Source organism: Fundulus heteroclitus, chromosome 1, assembly GCF_011125445.2.
Source record: "Fundulus heteroclitus isolate FHET01 chromosome 1, MU-UCD_Fhet_4.1, whole genome shotgun sequence".
Classification (NCBI taxonomy): domain Eukaryota; kingdom Metazoa; phylum Chordata; class Actinopteri; order Cyprinodontiformes; family Fundulidae; genus Fundulus; species Fundulus heteroclitus.
In genome coordinates, this window is record NC_046361.1 from 29,080,143 (window position 1) to 29,107,056 (window position 26,914).

At 40.1% G+C, this 26,914-nt stretch overlaps 1 protein-coding gene across 1 annotated transcript; it reads left to right on the top strand.

The window, feature by feature from the left end:
- The first annotated feature begins 583 nt into the window (after positions 1-583).
- map3k12 (mitogen-activated protein kinase kinase kinase 12) lies at positions 584-25,590 on the top strand. Its single transcript, XM_012865970.3, has 14 exons — positions 584-857; positions 5,964-6,493; positions 11,786-11,969; positions 12,079-12,270; positions 12,362-12,520; positions 12,695-12,853; positions 13,036-13,144; positions 14,779-14,888; positions 16,118-16,234; positions 16,342-16,476; positions 16,603-17,332; positions 17,441-17,508; positions 17,971-18,268; positions 23,975-25,590. Exons 2-14 carry the CDS (start codon positions 6,025-6,027, stop codon positions 24,131-24,133), a joined length of 2,889 nt encoding a protein of 962 aa, XP_012721424.2. The 5' UTR covers positions 584-857; positions 5,964-6,024; the 3' UTR covers positions 24,134-25,590.
- Positions 25,591-26,914: the final 1,324 nt, after the last annotated feature.

A 26,914-nucleotide genomic window follows, 5' to 3' on the forward strand; every position in this document is an offset into this window, starting at 1 on the left:
GAATTTGTGGATGACAACATGTGCAGGGTGTACCTTATAGACAATAAATGTATGGTGTTATTTTTTATTTACTTATTCTTTAAGATATAAAAGATATTCCATCTTTTATAATTATTTTTTTTTTACTGTTTTATAGCTTTATTTACTTTATTTTATTAAAATTCTTAATGTGAAATGTTTTGGGGCTGAGCTAAATCGTCTCCTTTTTTATTTAAAAAGATATATATCATAATTTTTGTAAGGTTTTTGATTTTTTTGTTTCATTTTTTTTTTTTAAATTACTTAGATTTAGATCGATTTTTATTCAGCTGCAAATTCACAATGCTGAATTTTCTTGCAAGGCTCCGAGTAAAAAACAGAAGACAGTTGATGAAGTTATCCACATCTCAAGGTTTTTCCATCTTACTTCCATGGTCAGTTTTACTCCTCATTGATGGAGGCGGGGAGTTAGTGGGGTATGGTGCCTTTTTTTATATACATTTTGCGAATGAAGTAAACGAGAGAAAAAAAAAACATTCTTGCATGGACCGTTTTGTGGTTTTGGACCCGAACGCCCCCTTGCGGCGCAGCTCTCACTTCCGTGACGTCAATTCAGCACTGGGAAGGAGACAGCTCCCTCCCCACCCCCTAAAAAACCCAGCGCGCGCCTCACGTTGCATGGGTCCCCGGTTCATGATAGCGCCGTTTACCCGCTGGGATCCGTCCCAGTAACGTGAAAACACTCGTGGGCACCGTCGCTGGGAACCGGAGAGGCTGCCCGGAACGGAGGAAAACAACAACCAGCTCGCCGAGGCGGACAAATACAAAGCCGAGCCCACCCTCTCACTTGACAACGCGACATCAACCAAGGCAGAAAGGTATGGGAATGTCATGCCATCCGGTTAAAGGCTGATTGAATGAGGAATCGGCATCGCGGGGAATGGTTCGGGCAGGTTTTCACGGTGCGGCGGCTTTCACGCTGCTCACACCGAACCACTGAACTGATGCCTTCCGAGGAGCGAATGATCGTCGATGAGCCCTACAGAGATCATACTTGTGCACACAGAAGGCGCACATTGTGAAATATAGAGAGTGTTTGGTGCCAACGCTGGTTCCGCTTACAGCCGCTGCGGCAGTCTCACTTGGCATGGACCATAGTAGGCTTGAAATTCATGCACGTCGGCTGTGATGCTGCTGAGTGTCATCATCACATCCTCGGTTATTTAAAGATTGATCTTCCTGCGTGAGTGCGTGTGCGTGCGTGCGTGCGTGTGTGTGTACTCCCGCTTCGCACAGGCCCCGTCGGATGTTTGTTGCACCTTGTTTTTCGCGCTCTCGTTTCACTCTCATGTGCAGCGGCGGCTCCGCTTGTGCAGTGGTGCAGTACTTGGGCTCCGAGCTGCTGGACGGCGTGTGCTTTCTGCTACATGTGCTTTCGCTCTCACACACATGCCCCGCATGCCCGGCCGTATACGCGCACACATACGCAGTGTGGCGGTTATGCAATTCCTTCAGCACACACAAAGGGTCTTCACCGGGGATGCAGTGCTCCGGCTCCTGTCACACACACACACACACAGCCATGCCGTTGAGAGGGACAGGTGACCAGCAGGTGAGCTGAAGAGTGTAAGAACCTCCACGTCCACTGGTGGGTTCATTCATAAAGCCCATTTGCTCTGGTGGTGACTCCTCTGGGCCGTACTGGTTTCCCATTCACAGACACAGACATGAGGATTTACTACATTCCCTTAAAAAAGGTGACCACATCTCTCATCCATTTGACTTCTTTGACAACCGAACACTTGAATGTATTTTATTGGGATTTGATACAATGGACCAACCTAAAGTGGAAGGACACGGATTCAACTGTAAGTGTTTTTTTGGGGGGGGTATGTCTACTCTGTACCAGGTTTGCACATCTAGTGATTGGTTTATTTTTCTTGCTCATTCTTCTATGCAAACGCTCAGTGGGATTGGATGGAGCACATTTGTAAACGAGTGTTTACACGGATTCCAAATTGGATATAGGCCTGGATGTTGTCTGGGCCTTGCTAACACATGCGCACGCTTTTGACCCGAACCATTAATTTTCAGCTCCAGCTGTATGAGTAGGGCCTTTGTCCTGCTGGAAGGTGACACTTTGTTCCAGTGTCATTTTTTTTCTGTGCATAGTATGACACTACCTCCACCATGTTTCAGCAAGACAGTGGTGTGTTTAGTGTTTGTTTTCAGTCACACACAAACAAAAAATTAAATAAAAAATTACCTGTTTTGTCTAATCAGACCAGAGTATTTTCTTCCACATGTTTACTGTGTCTCCTGCAAGACTTTTAGGCAAACAGAACTTTTTCAGTGATTCAAAATTCTTGCCACTCCACCATAAGGACCAGATTAGTGAAGAGCTTTAGCAACAGTTGTTGATAGATTATCCCACCTGAGCCTTTAATCTTTGCAGCTCCCTCAGAGTTAACCTGGGCCTGCTTATCTTATTAACACTCTCCTTGATCCTGCCCATCAGCTTTCGGCGGATGGTCATGGCTGGGTTGGTTTGCAGCTGTGCCACACTCTTTCCATTTTCAGATGATGGATTTAAAAGCGCTTCAAGAGTTTTATACCACAGATTTTACTTAAAAAATATAAAAAAAATTACAAACCATGTCGAATTTTTCCTTCACTTAAAAGCTATTCACTACCCTTTGTTGGTCTATCACATACAATCCCAACAAAACACACAGCAGTTTGAAGGTCATTATTTGACCAAGTGTGAAAAAGTTAAATGGGTGTATTTACTTTTGCCAGGTCACTGTTTTAGGGCGGTAAAGTCAGTGTAAATTTTAAAAGACAATTATAGTAGCGATGGTCATTTTAGGTCTGGGAAACGGCACACTGTAGATGTTTGAGCGATCTACCTGACTTTTCAGTGCCTTGTGTTCGATTTAGTTTACCACCTGCAGAACGTTATCCCATGGGCAGTATTTGCATTTGTTTTGCTAAATTGCTTTTTGATCAAGATCAAATCAACCAATCCTGTAAAAGCAGGTTTCCAAACGCCCATGTCTCAAGTGACATCACATGAGGCATGAGGGAACTGATTAGGGTTCTTTTGATTTCAATCATTTGTGTTTTTGTCGTGGTTTTCCTTCTCTAAACACCAGTTTTAATTAAATCCCCATTGTTTACCACTAAATGTACTTAACTGAATAAAAACAACCGTCAATTATGTTCAGAGGTGTTTTATTCATAAAAGCCCATCTCCTCTGGTAGTGGCTCCACTGAGCCATCTGTTGTTTCATTGAGGCAAAATTTGGTTCGGGTCAAACGGTTGCATCCAATATTTTCATGCAGAAAAGTTATACTAAACTTTAAAAAGCGCTGATGGTGATAAAGGCAGTCATTTTAACGGTGGACAAATCTAAAATGCAACTGCTTAAGCTTTTGCTCAGAGTGAAACTCACTTAAAGGGGCCATGACAATTCCGTTTTTTTATGGTGAACAGCTTGATACAATGTCTCCAGAATTGTCTGTTGTTCCCTTTGACTCTGTCCCATGCTTTATTATGCTCTACGGTTTGACAAGTACATCTTTTATCCTCTTTTATCAGTTTTCCAGTAAGCTGACACTGTTTCGTCTTTTTGATTTTTGTTATTGTTGTGCTTGTTTACTTTTTCTTCTTGTATTTGCTTATTTTTTTTTCTTCTGTCTTGGTTGTTTAACTCTGAAAACTATAAATAAATTTATATTAAAAAAAAAGAGGCCATGACAACAACTTTAATTTTTCTGAGGTTTTGGGGGTATAATATGATGTGTTGTGCACTGATGAGGCCACGTGAATGTCAAAAGTGAATACCAAAGGACCTCCTTAGGGGCAGTCAGCTTTGTTTCTTTACTCAAACATGGTCAGATCAGACAACAGTTTATCTTTCTACGTAATTCATATTCTCCTATCAGAACAGACCTTGGCCTCATCCTATAATACAAATACTTCCACTAGCCATAATACCACAATAATAGATTTGTGATGGAGCATTGCACCGAGAAGAGCGGTGTGGATGGAGGGGGCGAGGGCGTGCGTCAACATGTTTGACCGGTTTCCCAAATATGGTTGCAGCCAATCAGAGCAAAGTCAACCAGGTAGAGGCAGATGTTGTTACCGTACCTAACCCTTTTACTGAGGAGGGAAATCTGGCCTGCCGAAACAACAGCCTAAAAAAAGCTGATGTTATTTTACTTAAATTAAATCTTTGGAGAATTTAAATTTGCAGAAACATTAACTGCATGAAATAGTTCATACAGTGATGTCATGGCCCCTTTAACATATATATACATGACAAGACACCACAGAGCTTAATTCAAAGGATACATTTGTATTTGTATTTTTTAATTACATTTCTTAGAATAAATCATTTACTTCATAGATTTTTATTTTTACTTTGTACAGATGTAGCCAAATGCTGTGTGAATTCGAGGGAAAATTCAGAAACAGTAAAATATGATCAGGTCAGATGAGAACGGATGTTATTTTCAATTGATCTTAAGCAATTGTTTCATGCCAGATTGTTATGAGAAGTATATTATCTGGTTATGTTCAAATAAGATGATTTTGAAGTCCCAATGACATTTTTAGAGGAGCGCTACATTACAGCCATGCAAACGTATCCCTCTGAACACTGCACATCTGTTTAACCTGTTTTTTTTATTGCCAGATAAAGCATCCCGTGGGTTGAAAGTCAGGCTTTGTTAGCCTGTGGGATCAACCCAAAAAAAAAAACATTTCAAACACTAAATAGACCTTTTTATATGGTGATATTTTCAACATTCACTTTTCTATGAGTAACCTTTTCTATGTCTACTGAAGAAAAAAAATTGCATGAGAGAATAATGAGCCCAGTTCCACTAGCTAGGATCACCATCCAAACTGCATCTGCAAGAACGAATATACCTCAAAAGAAGTAAGAAAAAAAATCTTCCGCTTGGTAGTTAGAAAGAGACAAGCCGGAAAGCTAAAGTAGTTTAAAGTCAGACTGCATGCAGTGCTACTGTACTGGCAAATACTTTTTAATAATTTTATCATTGGTTAATATCAAATGACTGAACTAAAACCCAAACATATCCCAAATATATTAGTTAGTTTTTTTTTTTCAATTCAATTCACTTTTTGTTGAAAAGGATGAAAATATGGTTGCGTTAAATGGGAGCTGCAGGTACCTTTTACATATTCAGTAAGAAAGAAATATCTAGCCATCTTATGTTCCAATTTCAGAAGGTCAATACAGCGCCTCAATAAAGTTAGGATCGAAGAATTATACAAAACCACTTTGAAAGGGGGATGAAAGCCTGATCAATTTTCCCCAAGTATTATAATTTTTTCTGTCTGGGTTCTTAGGCACCAGCAACCCCCGCGACCCCATGAGGGATTAAGCGGTTTGGAAAATGGATGGATATATATATATATATATATATGTATATATATATATATATATATATATATATATATATATATATATATATATATATATATATATATATATATATATATATATATATATTAATATATAAAACATAGACATATACATAATAACATCATGGGACTTTGGAGTCATCAGAGTCGAATTCTGTCTCAGACATGTAAGGTTGAACCCCTTGCAACTCAAGAACAACTTAAATACTGAAGAATCGGTTACAACATCTGTGAAAAGTAGTTTTTATCCCAGGATGTTTACCATAGTAGCTGAAAAGCTCGGTTCTTGGGTTTCTTGTGATGTCAGCAACCCAAATACACACAAAGCAGAAGAAGCAGTTTTTTTCAGTGCAAAAAATATCCTTTGTGAATTTCCTGCAGTGGAAATCCATACTTCATTACCTAACAGTGTTTGTTTTTCTTTTGTCTGTGTATTTTTTAGTTATTTTTAAGCAAAAACAAAATGTCTTGCCTGACAGTAAAGTAAGGATAAAACTCATTTGGATGTATGTTTTTCCCCCTCCAGGCATTTTCCTCATCTCTCGCTCCTCCATCCTCCCTAACCTGCGGTGTTGGGGAAACCCCTGATGAGTGGGACCTGTATCCATGAGCCCCGCGCCCCTTCCCCTTCCCTGTCAGGCTTCAGCACTCCCATCTCAGAACCCCCCTATCGGAGACTCGATGGAGACACCCCTGCCTGCACCCCCGAAACGGACCTGACCCCCACACAGTGTGTGCTTCGTAACGTACTGTCTATTGAACCCACCGTACACGGAGGGCCGGGCGGCAGCAGCCCGAGTCCCAGTGACGGATGCACAGCCCACTTCGACAACAGTGTGCTAAAACTCCACGAACATGAGGCCTGCCAGTGTGGCAGCAGTGGCGGGGCTGAGGCGGGCCACAGTCCGGAGGCTGGAGCCGTCCGGAGCCAGGCGGAGAACATTAGGCTCCAGTCAGGGAGTGGAGGGTTTTTGGAGGGACTATTTGGCTGCCTGAAGCCAGTCTGGACCATGATTGGAAAAGCCTACTCCACTGAACACAAACATAACCATGAAGGTATGACTCCTTTATTTTCTGTTAGCCCCTGTGCTGGTAATTTTTTTTTTTTTACTATTATGTACGTTATGTGAAGCTGTAAGATGAGTAAACTATAATAAACTATGCATATGTCTTATTCAGTTTATCTTAAGATTAATCTGGAGGACGAATTCTTTCCTTTCCGATCACTCAATTTCAAATTTACATTTTAGAAATTTAAAGAAGATTTAGAAGATTATTTCTCAGGACTAAGACCTATTCATGAACATCACAAAAATTATTACATTGAAACTGAAGGGGAAAGATTGAATGACAAACCAAAAACGGAAAGCGATCATGTAGATAAGAAAAACAATTTATTGTGTATAAAACTTAGCTCTATTTAGCAAAGCAAGAAATGAAATAAATAATCTAAAGAACAAAGATGCAAATGGGATTTCTACAACTACTCCTACAAGCAAAAAAGGGAAGGCTTATGCCTCTGGATTTGAATGTTCAAAATATGAATTTAACTGAACTGAACAGGTTGAAGATTTACCAAGAGTTTATTGACGTCTGACGTTTTTCTAAAGTGCCTTGAGACGACGTGTCGTGAAAAAATCCGGATTGGGTTAAAACCACTCATAAGTCCAACAAACAAAGCTTTGTTGCTTAATGTCGGGTTCTGAACCTAAATTACTGTACGCCTGTGCAAATTCTCAGTTATTTCAGTTATCCGGGTCGTCACAACAGCAAACAGACTTAAATCGGAGGCAACTGGACTTTCGTTTAATTCTTTCTGAAATATATACTGAAAATTATATTAATATTAATAAATATTGTATTACTGTAAGAACAGAAAAGAAAACTGATGAGGAATTAAAGTTAGTTCGTTTTTGGAGCCACCTTTAATGTACAAACAACAGGAATGAAACTGGTAGGTGTCTTAGAGGGTGTCTTACTTTGGGTCAGACAAGCTGTTTATTATCAGAGAACCAACTGGACTTTCTCCTCACGTTGGCCTAACACCTCTTCTTTCTTGGTTTTGTGCTTGGACTGTGTTTTTGTCACTCCTGGACTGGCAACTGTCATTTAAGGTCCAGGTCTTTTGGATGCCTTTTGGTGCCTCTCCTGTTGCTCTTTTACATGGGATGGACAAGTAAGAAAATAAGCTATTAAAGAAAGTCAAGAACTAATTCTGGACACAGGTGTGAGGTGGGAGGGAACAACTAGATTATTATTATATTAAAGCTAAATAGATCAATTCTGCGTTTTTCCCAATCAAAGCTGAAAGTTGATCAAACTTCTCCTGATTTAGTCAGACAAGGTTTCTTGAGTTGTTCCAAGCTCTGTGTCACTGAATCTCCCTGGACTCATCTCTCCTCTCAGCAGTCTGTTCTTTCTGGAGAGGAGACGTTAGGAAGCGCTGTCCTGTGTCACATGATACAGACAAGTAAACATGGAGACCATTCACATTCTAGACCACTTTCTTCAGACTAGAGAGATACTGAACTTGTCAACAAACTACGACTTTAGATAAAATACTTTGATGACTAGGGTCAATTTCCCCCTTTATTTTCTTAACATATATTTATTCTATTAAACAAAATACAGCTTCAAAGTTGAACACATTCCCTACTATTAAAAATACTGATTAATTATGTATAATTTCAAAGCTTACCGAAGGTCTAGATCACCTCTAGTGGCACATCTGGAGTCTTCCGGAGAACACCCCCACACCGCCTCCCCTCATCATCCTCAACAACCCCGTTGCCCATTGTGGATCACTTCCGGTTCCTGGGAACCACACTTTCTATGCAGCTGGTCCTCACACATAGGCACTGTTAAGAAGAAGTGCCCAGCAGAGAGATGTACTTCATGTGGCACAGGTGGTCATCTTCTAAACTGCCATTATTCAGTCTGTCCTGTGGTCATCCGTCACTGTGTGGTTTGGCTCAGCCACAAAACAGGACCGGTTCACACTGCAATGAACAATTAAGTCTATAGAGACTTAAAAGTCCCTCCATCCTGGACTTGTACTGGTTTAGGGTCAGGAAAAGGGCTGCTAACATCTCTGCAGAACCCGCACATCCTGGACACAAACTGTTTAGACTTTAACCTTCAGGTCGGCGCTACACAGCGCTATTAACAATAACCAGCTGCCACAGAGACAGTTATACAAACAACAGTACATACATGTACTGTTGTTTGTATCCTTATCTTGTTTCACCTAAAGTCTATACTCAATATTTGTACCCTGTCAAAATTCCTTGTTTTTGCACACAATCTTGGTCAGCAAAGCTGATTGTGATTCTAAATCAGGAAAATGAGAATAATTATCAAAGAGAACTCTGTCAATGAATTCAGCAAAAGGTTCCCTTTTAGCCTATCCTTTGTCAAGGTCCTTAAAACAATGATAAGATAAGATAACATAGGCTTTATTGATCTCACAATGGAGAAATTCACTTGCCACATCGGCTCATACAAGAAGGTGCAGAGTAGGAAAGGTGCATTCAGTTATATACAGTGAATCTTCATATATACAATGGATCAAAAAGAATTAAAAAAAAAAGAAAAAAGTGCCATATTAAATTATTTCCCCCCTTACTCTCACGCTTTAGATCCTTAAACAAGTTTTAGTATTGGACAACGAGAACCTGATTAAATATAAAATGCAATTTTAATATGAAGATTTCATTTATCAAGGGAGAAAGGAAATCCAACCCAAACTGCCCCAATGCATAATTTTAATTAAATAACATTTCCCCTCATTTTAAATCATGATTTAACTGTGATAGTTTAAATTCTTAATTGTTTTTCAATTCCATTGGCCATATCTATTCCAGGGTTGGCCAATCTCAGACCTGTTCAATCCTTTAAAATATGACCCGTCTGACAATGTGGGGAAGTCAAGAAATCGACAAAAATCAAGACATCAGTCTTATTAAATTAATAACTCAAAAACAGATAAGGAACTTGATATTTGTCAGTTGAAAAAGGTCTTCAAGGTAATTTCTAAGGTATCTCAGTGAACAACAGCGAGAGCCGTTATACTTAAACGGAGAAGACATGGCAGGCGGTGAACCGTTCCAGGTGTGGCCAGCATCCCAAAGTTACTCATCAATGACTCACCCAGGAAATCACAAATAACCCAGAACATCATCTAAAACACTTCAGGTCTTTCTTTAGTTAAGGTCACCGTTCATGATTCAACATTCAGAGCGAGAGACGGCAAAACCTTCATTCATGGGAGAGTTTCAAAACATAAACACCCTGCTAACATTTACCATAAAAACCTCATGATGACTTTTGGTCAAATACTCTGTTTGATGGACTAGAAATAGTGGAAATCATTATGCCGTGATAGTCTGCAGCAGCTGAACTGCTTCGGGACCTGGACGGCTATCTGTAATTGATGGAACCTTGAAATCTGCTTTTTAGCAGAACATGAGGAAGTCCCGGCTCCATTTTGTGACCTTACACTGCATGGCCTAGTCAAGCAATTCTGCACTGAGGATGGGGGGCCAAAGTTCCTCAGTGACCTGAAACACTCAACGTCTGTTATCACAAATGCCACCCCCCACCTCAGCAGAAGAACCGAGAGATCATTAGCAGTCATCCTCAAGCTTAATATCTGATCCAGTGAGCTGGAACTCCCACAGGTACATGAAGCAACAAGAGTCCCAGTGATTACAGCTTCTGTTTTTTTTTTTACCTTCAAGTATTTGATGTATTTTTTTTTAAATCAATCGCTGCTGTGAGTGAAAATCTGGAAAGCAAAAAGGTGGAGAGCGAAGCCCTGAAATATGGTGGAGATGAAGCTAAGTGGCAGAAGAAGGATAAATCCAAGCTACTGAACCTGAAGCTATAATTAGAACACCACTCGATCATATTTACTTTATTAAAAAACTAACATTACTCATTAGTTTCCGTGCTTAGTGAGTGCCACCGTGTCCATCTGTGTTTTTGGTGCCGTCAGCTCCAGCTCAGTGAACGTCACAGCTGGTCAGGTGGAGAGAGGAGGGGGGGGGGGATAACTGGGGGGCATCTTGTGCATCATCATCATCATCCGCAGCTGCTCCTGCTCCCAGGAGATCTCACCCCTTCAGTGGACATCATGAAGAATTGATTTACGTGTCTCTTTTACTCTTCTCGTCTTGTCTGTCTTTAGAGAGCCGGCCTTCACAGTCGTTTAAGCAACTACAGTTTGACAGATGACAGACGACGACAAAATTGTTTGCTTTCCTTCCTCCGTTTCCTACCTCGTCTGTATACATAAACGTAACGTCTTGCTCGATGAGCTGCCGATGATCCGTTTGTTTGACCACGACGCTGCTCTGCCGAGACATTTGGATGTGTAGCGCAGGCCTGCTGTTTGCTCATCCACCCCACTTCCTTCACTTCCTCCATGCTGACGAGTGCTCAGGCTCCCTGCACAGCGCCGTGCAACAGTGTTCAGACCCCCTTTGATCTTTTCACGTTTGTCCGGTTGTAGACGCAAACAGAAACGTCTATCTTTATGATATACCGACGCACAATCTAGGGTTCGATTGTGAAGCGGAAGAAAGATATAACTCGGGGTTTTCCAAATTTTTAGTGAAGAAGAAGAAAAAAAAAAAAGACATGAAAAAAAAATGCAGGGTACATATTGCCAGCCTGAGTCATTATCTTGCATGAGCACCTTTCACTGCCGGCGCAGCTGCAGCCCTTTTAGGTTTTGGTTCTATGAGATTTGTACATCAAGGGACTGAAATTTCAGCTCAATCTGAGTCAGATCTGATGGAGAGCATCTGTAAACGTCCGCAGCCTTGACAGATCAGCAGCATTTACACTGCAGTATAACTGAACGCTTGGAGTCTATTTACTAATTAGCGAAACCTTGAAGGCGATCTGTTGCCCTGGATTTCATTTAGGGGTATCAGAGCAAAAGGGGGCTAAATATGGATGCTAGCCATGCTTGTCAGCTTTGATTTGTAAATGATTTGGAAAATTATTTCACGTTTTCGCTCCATCCACCAAATGTGTGTTACTTTGCATCGATCTGTCACATAAAATAAAAGGGAAATATGTTTCGGTTTGTGTTTTCGCCGACGGCTTGTAACAGCCCAGGTGCGAGCCGCCGGAATGGACAAAGACTCCCGGACGCGTTGACCCGGATAGCTGAGAGTTTGCACCGGCATTCGTACCACGACAAAAACCCGAAAAGGCTGAAGTTGTCGGTTCAGTCGTCGTTGATTACGAACAAGAAGGCAACTAAAAGCTGGTGTTCTGTATGTACAGCTTCGTGTTTAATTCTGAGCGGGGTTTTTTTTTGTGTTGGCTGGTGTTTAGAGTCCTGGGAGGTTCCCTTCGAGGAAATCTCGGACCTGCAGTGGGTGGGCAGCGGGGCGCAGGGGGCCGTCTTCCTCGGGAAGCTTCACGGGGAAGACGTGGCTGTGAAGAAAGTGCGGGACATCAAGGAGACCGAGATCAAACATCTGCGCAAACTCAAGCACCCAAACATCATCACCTTCAAGTGAGGAAACCACCGCCGTCGCAACCTTTCAGTCGTCTAACCCTGATTGTTCTTCCCTTTTTTCGGTTCCGCCCGTACCTTACTATCTGAACGGCCTCCTTCCTTCCAGAGGTGTATGCACCCAGGCTCCCTGTTACTGTATCCTGATGGAATACTGCGCCCAAGGCCAGCTGTATGAGGTGCTGAGGGCGGGCCGTAAAATCACCCCTTCCCTCCTGGTCGAATGGTCCATGGGCATCGCGGGGGGCATGAACTACTTACACCTCCACAAAATCATCCACCGAGACCTCAAATCCCCAAAGTAAGACTGTGCTCGCCGGTCAGGCTAGGAGAAGATGACCCCTCAGAGATGGAGTTTCATAGCTGATTACTTTTTTTATGTCCTTTTCTAGCATGCTGATCACACACGATGACATGGTCAAGATTTCTGACTTCGGCACCTCAAAGGAGCTCAGCGACAAGAGCACTAAGATGTCGTTTGCCGGCACTGTGGCCTGGATGGCTCCTGAAGTCATTCGGAATGAGCCGGTGTCGGAAAAAGTGGATATCTGGTACGTCTGGAGAACACTTCCCCTTTTTTTTTTTTTTTTTTTTTTTGCTTAAAGATGCATAAGCAAGGATTTTCTTTGATTTAATGCAGGTGTTTAACTGCTACTGTAGAAATTGTCCTGCGCTTTCTGTAAATAAATAACAACAAAAAAGCAATATCTTGCCCTTGCTTAAAGGTCCTTCGGAGTGGTGCTGTGGGAGATGCTAACGGGGGAGATTCCTTACAAAGATGTGGATTCTTCTGCCATCATCTGGGGCGTGGGAAACAACAGCCTGCAGCTGCCCGTCCCTGAGAGCTGCCCCGATGGCTTCAAGATACTCCTCAGACAGTGCTGGTGAGCCGAGCCCTGGAAATGAATAGCAGTGTAGATTCATTTCATTATGAGAGTGGTGGAGCCGTTTTTTCTGAGTGTGGCTGCGCAGGGAGGTGTTGCCGCGCAGTTTTTTCGGAGACTTTATTGATTTTACTGTGCATGGAAAGCGTACACAGCTGTGTTTCCTGTTTTTGGGTCTGCAGGAACTGCAAGCCCAGAAATAGGCCCTCTTTCCGACAGATCCTCCTTCATCTGGATATAGCGTCAGCTGATGTGCTCTCCACCCCACAGGAAACATACTTTAAGTCTCAGGTATGGCTGCTTTTTTTTACTCACATGTTTTTTATTCCCTTGAATTAGCCATGATAGCTTACATATACTGCTCCACCCAAACAAATACTGCATTAATTATGATGTTTTAATTATTTTTATGGAACAGTGATATGTATATTTTTTGGTTTGACTATGAATACAGCAGTGACTTAAAAAATAGGAATCAGGCACACAACTTTAAGTTCATTTCAGATTTTCTTTAATGCTGGGTCAAAAGTATAGATACAGGCAAAAACCACAACAACAACAAAGTACACCCTTAACTCTCTTGGGCCTGGAGTTTAAATGAGCGTTGCAGGTTGCCACTTGCCACTTAAGTCCTCTTCCTCTTCTCCATGATGACGTCACAAAGCTGGTGTTAGAGACCTTGTGCTCCTCTCCACCTTTCATTTGAGGATGCCCCACAGACGTTTAATAGGGTTCAGGCCCTGGAGACATGCTTGGCCCTTCAACAACTTTTACTCGGTTTCATTAACATGGAAGTGGTCGTCCTGGAGGTGTGTTTGGGGTTGTTATCATGTTGGAACATGGACCTGCGACACAGCTCCTGAAGGGAGGGGATCATGCTCAGCTTTGCTATGTCTGAGTACATGTTAGCATCCATAGTTCCCTCTATATACTGTAGCCAGGTATTAGCGGGGGTGCTTGTTCATATTTAGGCATGAATTTATCATCCTTTGCAAGAAATTGATATATAATCTTGTAGAAAAGGGTTAAAGTTAATAATTAAAAGGCCAGATTGTTGCGTTCCTGCCAATGATGTATGTAAACGTCTGACCAGGGCTGTATAAAATAGGATGCAAGTCCATGTTGAACATGCAAATTTATCTGATTAAGTTAGAGGAAGATAATCTAATCCAGGCAAAAACAAGTTACAGGTACACACTCATTTTTGGCATCTTAATGCAAAATTGGTGATATTTTAAGTTTAGTATGTGTAGATGAAGGAAATTGGCATGTTCATTGGCTCTTTAATGTATTTGTTGAGGAGCGTGAACTCTCAGACCACATTTTATTCCTAATGATATGGCTCTCTCAATGTAATATTATACAAATTTCAGATCTATTAACACCATACATACTGTAACTAGAAGAAGAAAAATGTGCTTTCCTCCTTCCCCAAATCAAGGTTCAGCTTCAGCGGTCGAAAATGTACCTAAACACTGCAAATGCATGCCACAATGTTACAAAAATGTCTATTAATCATCCAGGGTGCTCACATTTCTGCTCCCAGCCCTTCTACCTTTTTTTAATATTTATTTCTTGAAACTTTTTGAAAAAGAATTAGAGAAAATGCAGGATCCAAAATCTTTGCTTGCCAATCCTAAATAATTTGACTTTACTTTTCCAAAACTAGAGCTTCATTAACCTTATTGATTTTACATACCACTTCACATTGATGTACACCAGGAGACACACACACACACACACACACACACACACACACACACACACACACACACACACACACACACACACACACACACACACACACACACACACACACACACACACAGGCTCACAAAGTAATCAGCTAAATGAAACACCACACAAGAGAGGGAGCGCGAGCTGTGGCTATGCAGAGTTGGTGAACAGAAATGTGCTCTCATCAGGCTGAATGGAGAGAGGAGGTGAAGCAGCACTTTGAGAAGATTAAATCCGAGGGCACTTGTCTCCATCGGCTCGACGAGGAACTGATTAACCGCCGCAGGGAGGAGCTCAGGTTTGTTTGTATCTTCTATATTTATAGATGTTTGCTTAACACATCAGAATCTGCCAAAACTTTGGTAAATGTACATTACAGTCCCTCAAACTTTTTCACGTTTTGTTACGAACGTAAACCTTAGTGTATTTTTATGGAGTGTTTAGATGATAGAGAAACAGAATGTTAGTGCATGACTGTTAATGAAAAATGAACATATATATATATATATATATATATATATATATATATATATATATATATATATATATATATATATATATATATATATATATATATAAATAAAAGAAGGGCTGGACAATAATATAAGCTATATATTGATTGGTAGATGTAAGGTTCCATAGAAAAAAAAGGGTCAGTAAAAAGTTCAATAGATTGAATTATAAACTGCATTGTAGCCTATCATGCAGGTTAATACTATAGTCAAGAGTTAAGAGAGCAGAGGTTCTTTTTTTTTAATTAGCAGTTTTGGTAAAAATTGGTTGAATAAAGGGTTCAGTTTGAATTCAGTGTTTCAGATCTTTATCTAAAAATAGGTCATTAAGCAACAGCATCAAATTAAAATATGTTTTGAATGTATTGATAATAATATATATCGATCAATAAAATGTAAATTTTATTAATATGTTTTTCTCTATATCATTCAGCCCCCCATGTGTGTGTATATATATATATATATATATATATATATATATATATATATATATATATATATATATATATATATATATATATATATATATATATATATATATATATATATATATATATATATATTATGCCGTGATAGTCTGCAGCAGCTGAACTGCTACTGACTGAGCTTGAGCTATTTTGCATGAACAGGCTGAAACTTTTAGATGTGCAAACCTGCAAAAAACCATGCAGCTGTCATTATAGCAAAACATGGTTCTATACAGGGTTTACTCAAATGCACACACCACACTTTTAAAATTTAAAACAATAAAGCCATAAAATACACTGAAATCAGTGGCTACAGCTAAACAAACAACAATTTCACGCGGTGGGAATACTTTTGCAAGGCACCGTATGATACGAAAATGTGAAGCCACTCCACTTCCACTTTCTGCTACCCTTCCTTTGTTTGCCCCTGCAGATGAAATAAGTGCCATGAGTGCACGTCTGTTTAAGAGGGTCTGGATTCTCTCATGTGGATTCACAATGACACGAACCACTTCTTTCTGTTTTTTTTGTTTTGTTTTTTTTTCCAGGCATGCTTTGGACATTCGTGAACACTACGAGAGGAAACTGGAGAGGGCCAATAATCTTTACATGGAGCTCAGTGCTGTGATGCTGCAGCTGGAGCTTAAAGAGAAAGAACTGCAGCGGTACAAATAAATCCATTGAAGCGTATTTAAAAGCCGGCAACACTAAAGCAAATGACAAAAATAATGGGAATTGGCTATTTGGAGTTGTATTTGTTGTTCCCTTTCAGGAGAGAGCAGTCGTTGGATAAAAAGTATCCTGGTCTGTTCAAACACCACAGCTCCAGACAGAGCAGCTCCTCCAACTCCATGGACAAGCTCATCAAAAAGAGAAACGTCCCACAGAAGCTGCCCTCTGGAAAGAGGTACGAGGACTCCCTCCTGCAGATTACTTTTGAAAATGAATAAATATTGATGTGGCTCATGGAGGGAAGCTGGTGAGCAATCTCCTCTCCTCTCCTCTCCTTTTTTTTTTTTTTTTTTTTTTTTAGGCCAGACATCCTGAAGTCTGAGGTAATCCTTCCCAAAATGGATTCCTCGGTGATGCAAGTCACTATCCCAGCCTGCCCCAACAGGAGCTCCACTTCTCCCAGCCGGTCTCGGAGAGTAAAGACCCGCCATCGCAAGCCCGGCAAGGGCAGCAGCGGGGACCTGGCAGGTCTCAAGGCGAACCAGTCGTCCTCCAACAGGGAGACAACGGCGCAGGCCAACAACGCCGCCACCGCCAACAACTCCAAGCAGCTCCTGGAACCGGCGGCGGCCCTGCGGGGTCTCAGCCACGAGCAGCAGCAGCAGAGGCAGCTGTCGTCCTCCAGCCCCGACCTCATCTGCACCACGCTGGAGGCCGAGGGCCAGGGGAAAAGGGAGCCCTCGGCGAGTGGGCTGGAGAGAGGGGGCAGCCTGAGCGCCTCCGCTGGGTTAGGGGGTTCGGAGGGAGGGGCAGCGGGCATGGATGACCTCACGGAAACCCCTCCGCGCAGCGACACTCCCAGCGAGGACGCCGCGTCGTTCCCGTTCTCCAGCAGCCCGGACTCGCCGTGTGGGAGAGGAGCAGCGGCTGGCAGAGGATCCCTGGGATCTCCTCGCCTTCCTCACGATGGCGAGGACAAGGACGAGGGAGCCAGTGCTGTGAGGATACCTCGGGGGGCTTCGGGGGGTATCGGTACTCAGCACCTCACACCTTCCGCCATTTTGTACAGGGCAGCTATCACACGCAAGCAGGTAGAGGACTGAGTGACTGTTCGTGTTCCTCAACGGCCCTCTGCACCTTTTTTCTCGTTTGTGCATTTTTCTGTTTTCTTCTCTTTTTTTTCTTCTTCTTCTCTACAGAGGCGTGGGGTGTCATCCGAAGAGGAGGAGGGTGAAGTTGACAGTGAGGTTGAGTTGCCACGGAGACGGTGAGTAACTTGCCGTCCTTCGTCACTGGAAAATTTCCTCAAGCCATCCTCTATCTCTGACAAGTCCCAGATTTGTTCATTGAAATAAGAATCCAATTCCAAACCAAGTCACACTGCAAAAACCGATGAAAGAATAAGTGGAAATGTTATTAAAATTTGTGCGTTTGTCCTTGATTTGAGCAAGTAAATAAGATTATCTGCCAATGGAATGAGTATTTTGACCCCTAAAATAAGATAATTAGACATCCTGCACTTGATGGAGGTAAATTGTTCCTATTTTAAGTGCAGAACTCTTCTTCTATTGGCAGATCATCTTATTTACCTGCTCAAATCAGGGGAAAAATACACAAATTTTAAAAATTTTTTACTTATTTTTAGTTCTGTTTTTGCAGTGCATGCTGTCAGGTTTTCAAGAACAGGAATTTATTCAATCTTTTTTACCTTGTTTGTTTGCCGGTGTAGCCGTCCGACCAGCATCACCAAGTGCCAGTCGGTTTCTACCTTCAGTTCAGAGAACCTCTCGGTGTCGGACGGCGAGGAGGGCCACACCACTGACCACTCCCACAGCGGCACGCCCGACGTGGTCAGCACGAACACGGACGACCGGTTGGACGACCGCAGCGATGACCTCCTCTCCCAGGGCTCAGAGATCCCAGCAGACAACACCGACCCCGCCCAGGCTTCTGACGGCCTGTCGGAGAGGGACTGCGCTCCGGGCCACAGCAAAACTCAGCTGGACGCCGGGCAGAATCCTAATGAGGTAAGAGGAGCCCCACAAGAGGTTTCGCATGTGTCAGTTTGTGCTGAAAGAAGAAAAACAACAATGCAACTGACCGTGAAAAAAAAGAAAGCAAACACGAAAAAAAAAAAATATGTTGCCAGCAATTAGATGAAACAATCTCATTGACACTTTTTTATTTCTTGTTACAACAAAAACTTCAATGTATTTTACAGGGATTTTATGTGACTGACCAACAAAAGACACGTAGTTCTGAGAAGATAGGAAGATTGTACATAGTAATGAATTTTACTACATATGAAAACTGAGAAAAGAGTAAGATTCAACCAATTGCCTTTAGTAAACTGAAAATGTGCAATTACAGTATATCTGTGTTCAATTCAATCTCATTACTGTACAAGACTTGAGACTGGGTCCTAAACATATCAGTGGCGCTACAATGGATTGGCTATTGTGAAAGCACATTATTTATTAGGCTGATAAATGAACTACTGAGCCGGCAACAATGTGGCAAAATGCAGTTTAAGGTGTATGAACAGTTTAGCCAGACGTTTTATCTTTGTGTATGTTTGTTACTTTTGCAAGCTGAGATACAAATGTCCAGTTTCAAAAAGAAATGCCTATACATTGGATCTAATCACCTACCAGGGGAGCAAAAGCTACTAGGCTATTTTCAGTACTGAGATATGAACTCTACCACAACGTTAAAATGGGAACTTTATGCAGAACATGATGTTAAAATGACAGCGCTATGATATCTGTTTTAACAAATGAGTAAAGGAGTTTTTTAATACAATTATTATTTTTAAATACATTACACGTTGATTTAACTTTGTTGAAGAGGCACTGTTTCCTTTATTTTCTTTACAAGTTGACCCTTTAAAATTCAGATATTTAACCGACTCATTGCTTTTCTTTTCAGTGTACAAACAACAATATTTACTCCACAAAAGCAAAAGTTTTTTTTTTTTTTTTTTTTTTTTTTACAGCTACTCTCAGGAGAATATTTTAACATAGCGGATGAGTCACTGTGACACTGTTATATTAACTTCAAAAATCTTGAATGAAAAGGCTAAAGTCAGTGATTCAACATGAGATGGTATCATTTTGCTTCAGGTTGCATTCTGATGCGAGTTTCTGCTTGTTTTACTTGTTTACAAAAGTCCTTTTACATAGAGCTTTTTTTTTTATAGACAAAAACGTGAATTATTCACTTGAATTGCATTTTGTTGTGTCCTTGCCAGGGAAGTAGAAGGGTTTGCTAAATTATTTCTTATATACTGGTATTATGTGTAAGACATGAAAACAGCCCATAATCTGGGGGGCTAGAAAATAGAAATGAAAAGTATCAAATAGGGCTGAACGATTTTGGAAAATAATCTAATTGCGATTTTTTATCTTAATATTGCGATTTAATGCGATTATTTTTTTTGTTTAATTTATCATGTCTTTTTAAATATATACAAACAACAAATCATTCTGTTTCATCGCTGTGCAGATTAGGTGCTAAAAGACCTGCTGCGTTTCACCTCGGAGCAGAAATGATTACGTTCTGACTACGATAAAGTTCAACCAAAATTGCGATTTGATTTTGGCTTTTCTCTGCATTAAACCACAAGCAACAAAAATGGCCTCTAGATAAAGATGTTTGTAAACAAGCACAATTTAATTCAATTTCAATTCAATTTTATTTATATAGCGCCAAATCATGAAACATGTCATCTCAAGGCACTTTACAAAGTCAAGTTCAATCATATTATACAGATTGGGTCAGATTATACAGATTGGTCAAAAATGTCCTATATAAGGAAACCAGTTGATTGCATCAAAGTCCCGACAAGCAGCATTCACTCCTGGGGAAGCGTAGAGCCACAGGAAGAGTCATCTGCATTGTACATGGCTTTGCTGCAATCCCTCATACTGAGCAAGCATGAAGCGACAGTGGGAAGAAAAACCACCCATTAACGGGAAGGAAAAACCTCCGGCAGAACCGGGCTCAGTATGAACGGTCATCTGCCTCGACCGACTGGGGTTACAGAAGACAGAACAGAGACACAACAAGAGAGACAAAAAAGCACAGAAGCACACATTGATCTAGTAATCTGTTCTACATTAGATGGAAGTAGCGGGTGAGCCGTCTTCTCTGGATGATGTCACAGTTAACAGAACGCCAGACCAGGTGTACCTACTATGAAGATAAAGAGAGAGAGCAAAAAGTTAAAAGCTGAAATGACGACAGTCATTTCAATGTAATACAATGCAAAACTGGAGAACAGTAGACTGAAGAACAGTAGAAATCAGTAGAGTGAGAAAATTAGACCCTGATGTCCTCCAGCAGCCTAGGCCTATCACAGCACAACTATAGAGATAGCTCAGGGTATGAGCCACTCTAACTATAAGCTTTGTCAAAAAGGAAAGTTTTAACATTAGTCTTAAAAATAGATAGGGTGTCTGCCTCACGGACCAAAACTGGGAGTTGGTTCCACAGGAGAGGAGCCTGATAGCTAAAGGATCTGCCTCCCATTCTACTTTTAGAGACTCTAGGAACCACCAGCAGACCTGCAGTCTGAGAGCGAAGTGCTCTGTTAGGAACATACGGGGTAATCAGAGCTCTGATATTTGATGGAGCTTGATTATTAAGGGCTTTATACGTTAGAAGGAGAATTTTAAATTCTATTCTTGATTTAACAGGAAGCCAATGAAGGGAAGCTAAAATTGGAGACATATGATCCCTCTTGTTGATTTTCATCAGAACTCTTGCCGCAGCATTTTGAATCAGCTGAAGACTTCGAACTGCATTTTGTGGACTTCCTGATAGTAAAGAATTACAATAGTCCAGCCTTGAAGTAACAAATGCATGGACTAGTTTTTCAGCATCACTCCTGGACAGAATGTTTCTAATTTTGGCGATATTCCGGAGGTGAAAAAAGGAAACTCTGGAAACCTGTTTAATATGGGATTTAAATGACATGTCTTGGTCGAAAACAACACCAAGATTTTTAACTTTATTACCAGAGGCCAAGTTAATGCCATCCAGATTAAGGGATTGATTAAGAACTTTATTTTTTGAAGACTCTGGCCCAAAGATTACAACTTCTGTCTTGTCAGAATTTAAATGCAGGAAATTTAAAGTCATCCAGCTTTTTATGTCATCAAGACATGACTGCAGTCGAAGTAACTGATTGGATTCATCAGGATTTATGGATAAATATAGCTGAGTGTCATCAGCATAACAGTGGAAATTAATCCCATGCTGTCTGATAATTTTGCCAATCGGAAGCATATATATAGTAAATAGAATTGGTCCAAGGACTGAACCCTGTGGTACTCCACAAGTGACCCTAGAGTTTGAGGAAGATTTATTATTAACATGAACAAACTGGAATCTGTCCGACAGATAAGATTTAAACCAGCCTAATGCTTTTCCCTTAATCCCTACAGTATGCTCAAGTCTTTGTAGGAGAATATTGTGATCAACTGTATCAAATGCAGCACTGAGATCTAACAGGACAAGTATAGACACAAGTCCATTATCTGAGGCCATGAGAATATCATTGGTGACCTTCACCAGAGCTGTTTCAGTGCTATGATGAGCTCTGAAGCCTGACTGAAACTCCTCAAGTAGGTCATTACTTTGTAAATGTTCACATAGTTGATTAGCAACTACTTTCTCAAGAATTTTAGATAAGAAAAGAAGATTAGATATAGGTCTGTAATTTACTAACTCATCTTGATCAAGAGATGGTTTCTTAAGTAAAGGTTTAATAACAGCTACTTTAAAAGCCTGTGGTACATATCCATTTACCAAGGATAGATTAATCATGTCTAAAATAGGACCACTGATCAGAGGGAATACCTCCTTAAACAACTTGGTTGGGATTGGGTCTAACATACAGGTAGAAGGTTTAGATGAAGCTAAAATTTTAGATAGCTCAGAAAGCTCTACTGCTTTAAAACAGTTCAGACACTGCGCAGGTTCTAAGGATTCCTCCAATGCTGCCTCACTTACTGAGGATGAGGTAATCATGTTTGGGAGGATGCCAATTATTTTATTTTTAATGGAATCAATTTTATTTATGAAGAATCCCATAAAATCATTACTGCTAAGAGCTAAGGGAATGGATGGATCAACAGAGCTGTGGCTCTGGGTAAGTTTGGCAACTGTACTGAAGAGAAATCTAGGATTATTCTTATTCTCCTCAATTAATGATGAAAAATATGCTGCTCTAACTCTGCGATGGGTCTTGTTATACAACAATAGACTGTTCTTCCAGATTAGGTAGGATTCCTCTTGGTGTGTAGAGCGCCATTTTCTCTCCAATTTCCTAACATTGTGCTTCAAGGAACGCAGCTCTGAATTAAACCAAGGAGCCAGCTTCCTGTGAATAATCACCTTCTTTTTCAAGGGAGCTACATTGTCTAATGCAGAACGCAATGAGGAAGTCACATTGTTAGCAAAGGTATCGATTTGTGAATGGGAAGAAACAGCAATGCTGCCATCTACAGGGCATTTCTGCAATACTGAGGATATTAAGAAGGGGACAGACTCTTTAAGTTTTGATACAGCATTATCCGATAAAAATCTACTATAATGGAACCCTCTTTTGGGGGTGGAGAATTCAGTTAGATTAAACTCAAATGTTATTAAAAAATGATCAGATAGGACAGGGTTGTGAGGAAATACTGTTAATTCTTCACAATCAATGCCATATGTCAGCACAAGGTCTAAAGTATGGAGCCAAGAGTGCGTCGGTTTATGCACATTTTGAGCAAAACCAATTGAATCTAGGATAGTTTTAAAGGCTACACTAAGGTCATCACATTCTGTGTCAACATGGATGTTAAAATCACCCACTATAATAGCCTTATCAGTATTTAACACCAAATCAGATAAGAAATCTGACAACTCATCCAAAAACTGAGTGTAAGGGCCTGGTGGACGATACAAAACAACAAACAGAAGAGGTTTTATTGCTTTGCAGTTTGGATGAGGGAAACTGAGGGTTAAATGTTCAAAAGAACTGTAGTTATTAATTGGCCTGGGACTAATTAATAAATCAGACTGAAAGATGGTTGCCACTCCTCCTCCTCTTCCCACAGATCTGGGAATGTGGAAATTTGAATAATTGGAGGGAGTTGACTCATTTATACTAATTTAAAACAAGAACTTTTAATGCTTTTATTAATCAGAATAATATTCAAGAGAACAGCTTTTAATTGATTTGGACATCAATCCTTGTTGAACATAAAGTGCAACCAACAAGTCTATGTGATTGACCAGAACTTAATGCTGTGGTGAGATTCCTGAAAGTTTCTGGTAAAACAGTATGATTATATAAACTCTAAAACAATTAGATTATCTCACTGTTGCAGCTCTCCTCCCTTCCATGTGGAGACAAACCCACTTTAAACATTTTACTAATACCTAAAGGACGCGTCTGATTCACTAATTGTTATGTAGCCAAAAATTGCTGACCTCTGCGATTTGGAAATTGCGTTTTTTTAAATTGTGATTATATTGCAAATGCGATTAATTGTTCAGCCCTAGTATCAAATTATAATATATCTACTACATTTGTTCTTAAGACCAAAGGTGTACACATCTGTGTAAAAATGTCAGTTTTCTGTGATCATGATAAATCATTTTTAATAATTTTCCACATTTATCGTTCCATTAAACCTGTATCCATGTGTATGTAATCCTGCTCGTGACCACTTTCTCTTTAGAGTCGGGCCTTGTGCGATGATTCTGACTGTGACAGTGCTGAGCTGGACCAGTCAGGCAGCGGAGAGCCCAGTCGGCCCCCCAGTGCCGGAGCGTGGGTGTCGCCGTCCCAACCCTATCAGGGGTCTCCTCAGACGCCCCACACAGGACATCCTCAGTAGATCTCTGGACGTAAAAACAAAGACCTCCAGCCTCCCTGTAACGAGCAACCAATCTGTCACCGATCTGTCAGCGCAGTGCATTACTGTTGCCAAGAAGGATCACACCTACTCCAACACTCAGACAATGACAAGTAGGCCTGTGGTGTCTCATAAGTTTATTGGCGGGCGAACCTGTATCAGATGACATGGGACATTTGGAGCAACACGACAGGTATAATCAGATACTGTATTTTGGCAGCTTGTGACCTCAGTTAAATGTCAGTTAAGTTAAGTAGGGGTGTTTTTAGGAAAAAAAATAGCTACCACGTTAACCTTAGGCACTATGCCAGTTCAGCAAAAACCCATCATTAGATGCGCACGCACGCACAAGAAGATACTACACTCTTTAAAGTAGTCCTTAAAACACTTTAACCCTCACTCTGGGAGCATCCTCCATGATTCTCCACACTCTAATGCATCAAATACTAATGGGAAATAATGTAAATATACAGTACGTACCACAAGAAATGTCTAACTTTATTTTATATGTAAGATAAAAATGTAAGACTAAACTGTATGCAGCCCTGTGAACAAATGCATGAATACATGTTTATAATTTATGTTTGAATGTGTCCGTTTTCTATTTTGTGAAAGTTTACACTTTTTTAATCCTGAAAATCTTACTTTAGTTATCTACTTTTTTGTTAAATAAATGTCAGCATCACAAAAGAAAAAAAAATATCTACAATTAATCGAACCATCTTGAAAATACTGATTATGAAGCATAAACAGGGATTTCAGTAGGTGATACATTATTTGTTAACTCATATACAGAGTTTTAAACTCATTTATGACACCTATAAGGTTTTTATTGGGTTTGGCAAATAAGCAAAAGAAGGAAGACTTTAGGGTTCACTCAAAATTCACCTCTACCATTTTAAACTTGACCTGGTTGACTAGTTAGGCACTACAAGCATAAAATATCTGCACAGAATCTTGTGTTTTTTTATTTCATCAAGTCTAATTCAGTGTTCTAACATAACTTTCTATGATGTTTAATAAATGTACTAAATCTTTTTATTTTACAGCCTTAAAATATTTTAGACAGGGAGATATATCTTGTTTTTTCCCCATCAATTCTTCTAAGTTGTAAACATTTGATGCTATTGTTAATGACAACACACCTGTGCTAGCTGCTAATGCTGACTAAAGTCTTTTAGGCCTGCTGAACTAAATAATTTAAACGTTTTTTAGCACTGCACTTTGTCCTTGGTGACCAATATAACAGTAATAACAGTAAATTGAGTAGGTTTGGAACTAAGATATGTTCTTTAATTTTATTTTCCCAAATTCTTCTCCCTCTTAAAATTTGCCGCTAACATTAATCACAACACATTTGGTGCTGGATGCTAATGCTAATGAAACATTCTCTCTCTCTCTCTCTCTCTCTCTCTCTCTCTCTCTCTCTCTCTCTCTCTCTCTCTCTCTCTCTCTCTCTCTCTCTCTCTCTCTCTCTATATATATATATATATATATATATATATATATATATATATATATACATACAAATAATATAAATATAAATATACATTTGATTTTTTTTATTTTTACCAGTCCGTCTTTTGACCCGCAGTAGTCCTTACTCATCACATTCTTAAACAAAAACTTAAATTGTTGAGCCAAGGATTTATTTTTCTAATTTTTACAAATTCTTCTCACTTGTAAAAAAAAATTGGGGCTAATATTTATTACAAAGCACACTTTGCTAGATGCTAATGCTAACTGAAGTCTTTTGGGCCTGTTCAACTAAAGACACACTAAAGGACATAAACTTTTTTTGGCACTGCACTGAAATTTTTATTTCAACGACTCTTCCTCATTTGTAGAAATTTGCCGTTAACATTTATCATAACACACACCGTGCTACCTGCTAATGCTAACTAAAGTGTTTTGGGTCTGTTGAACATTTTTAGTTAGTCTAAAACAACTAAGTTGTTGATTCATTAAAGTAACATAAATAAATATACACTGTTTACAGAGTTAGTGACAAATGTTTCTAACTCCATATATTCACATATTTTTTTTATGTTTTTCACCAGGGGAACCTTTTGGTTTTAACCTAACTCAGATCATTTTACCTAAATTTAATTCTGTGCAGCCAGTTTCTAAGATATGAAAAACGACTTAAACTGTAATTTAAGCTATACAAATTGAGCTTGTTATTTTATGCGACTACAGGGTTAACAAAGGGCTTTTACACCTTGGCAGGGTGCACAAACACTTCCAAGCCTGAAAGTTTCCCTTTATGTTGATGTTTCATGAAAGCAACATTAAAAGAAGTCACAGTGGTAGGCTACTCAGTAACTTTTTCATTGTGTAAATTTGGAGGTGATTCTTTTTTGTAATGAACCAAAAGGCCTCCTCGGACCTGATGATATTTGCAGGCCTCTTTAAAAACCTCAACATTTCCTTTGACCCTTTAAGATGACTGCAGGAGTAGCTAAATAAAGAGTAGAGCACTTCTCCATGGTGATTTCTAGAAAGCTAAGTATCCGTTGGGTTTACGTATTCATTTTGTTTTTATACAGCATTGCACATTGTACCTGTACCATAGAAATTATATCAAAAGTGGAATATAATGAGCAAGAGTAAATAACATATTGGTTTAAAACAAATGTGTGAACTTTAAGAAGGAGGGTTATAGCTACAGTTTGTGCTGTTGCTGTGTCATGTGAGACAGCTGAACGAGAAATAAATTATTTTCAATGACTTTAAGCATGTCCAAAATGTTGCAGTGTCCTT

Bases quoted from the DNA above. Each gene is read 5' to 3' on its own strand.
- map3k12 (XM_012865970.3), top strand. From the start codon at position 6,025: ATGAGTGGGACCTGTATCCATGAGCCCCGCGCCCCTTCCCCTTCCCTG. The intron at 12,271-12,361 runs GTAAGACTGTGC...GTCCTTTTCTAG, and splicing joins CGAGACCTCAAATCCCCAAA to CATGCTGATCACACACGATG. The intron at 14,889-16,117 runs GTTTGTTTGTAT...TTTTTTTTCCAG, and splicing joins CGCCGCAGGGAGGAGCTCAG to GCATGCTTTGGACATTCGTG.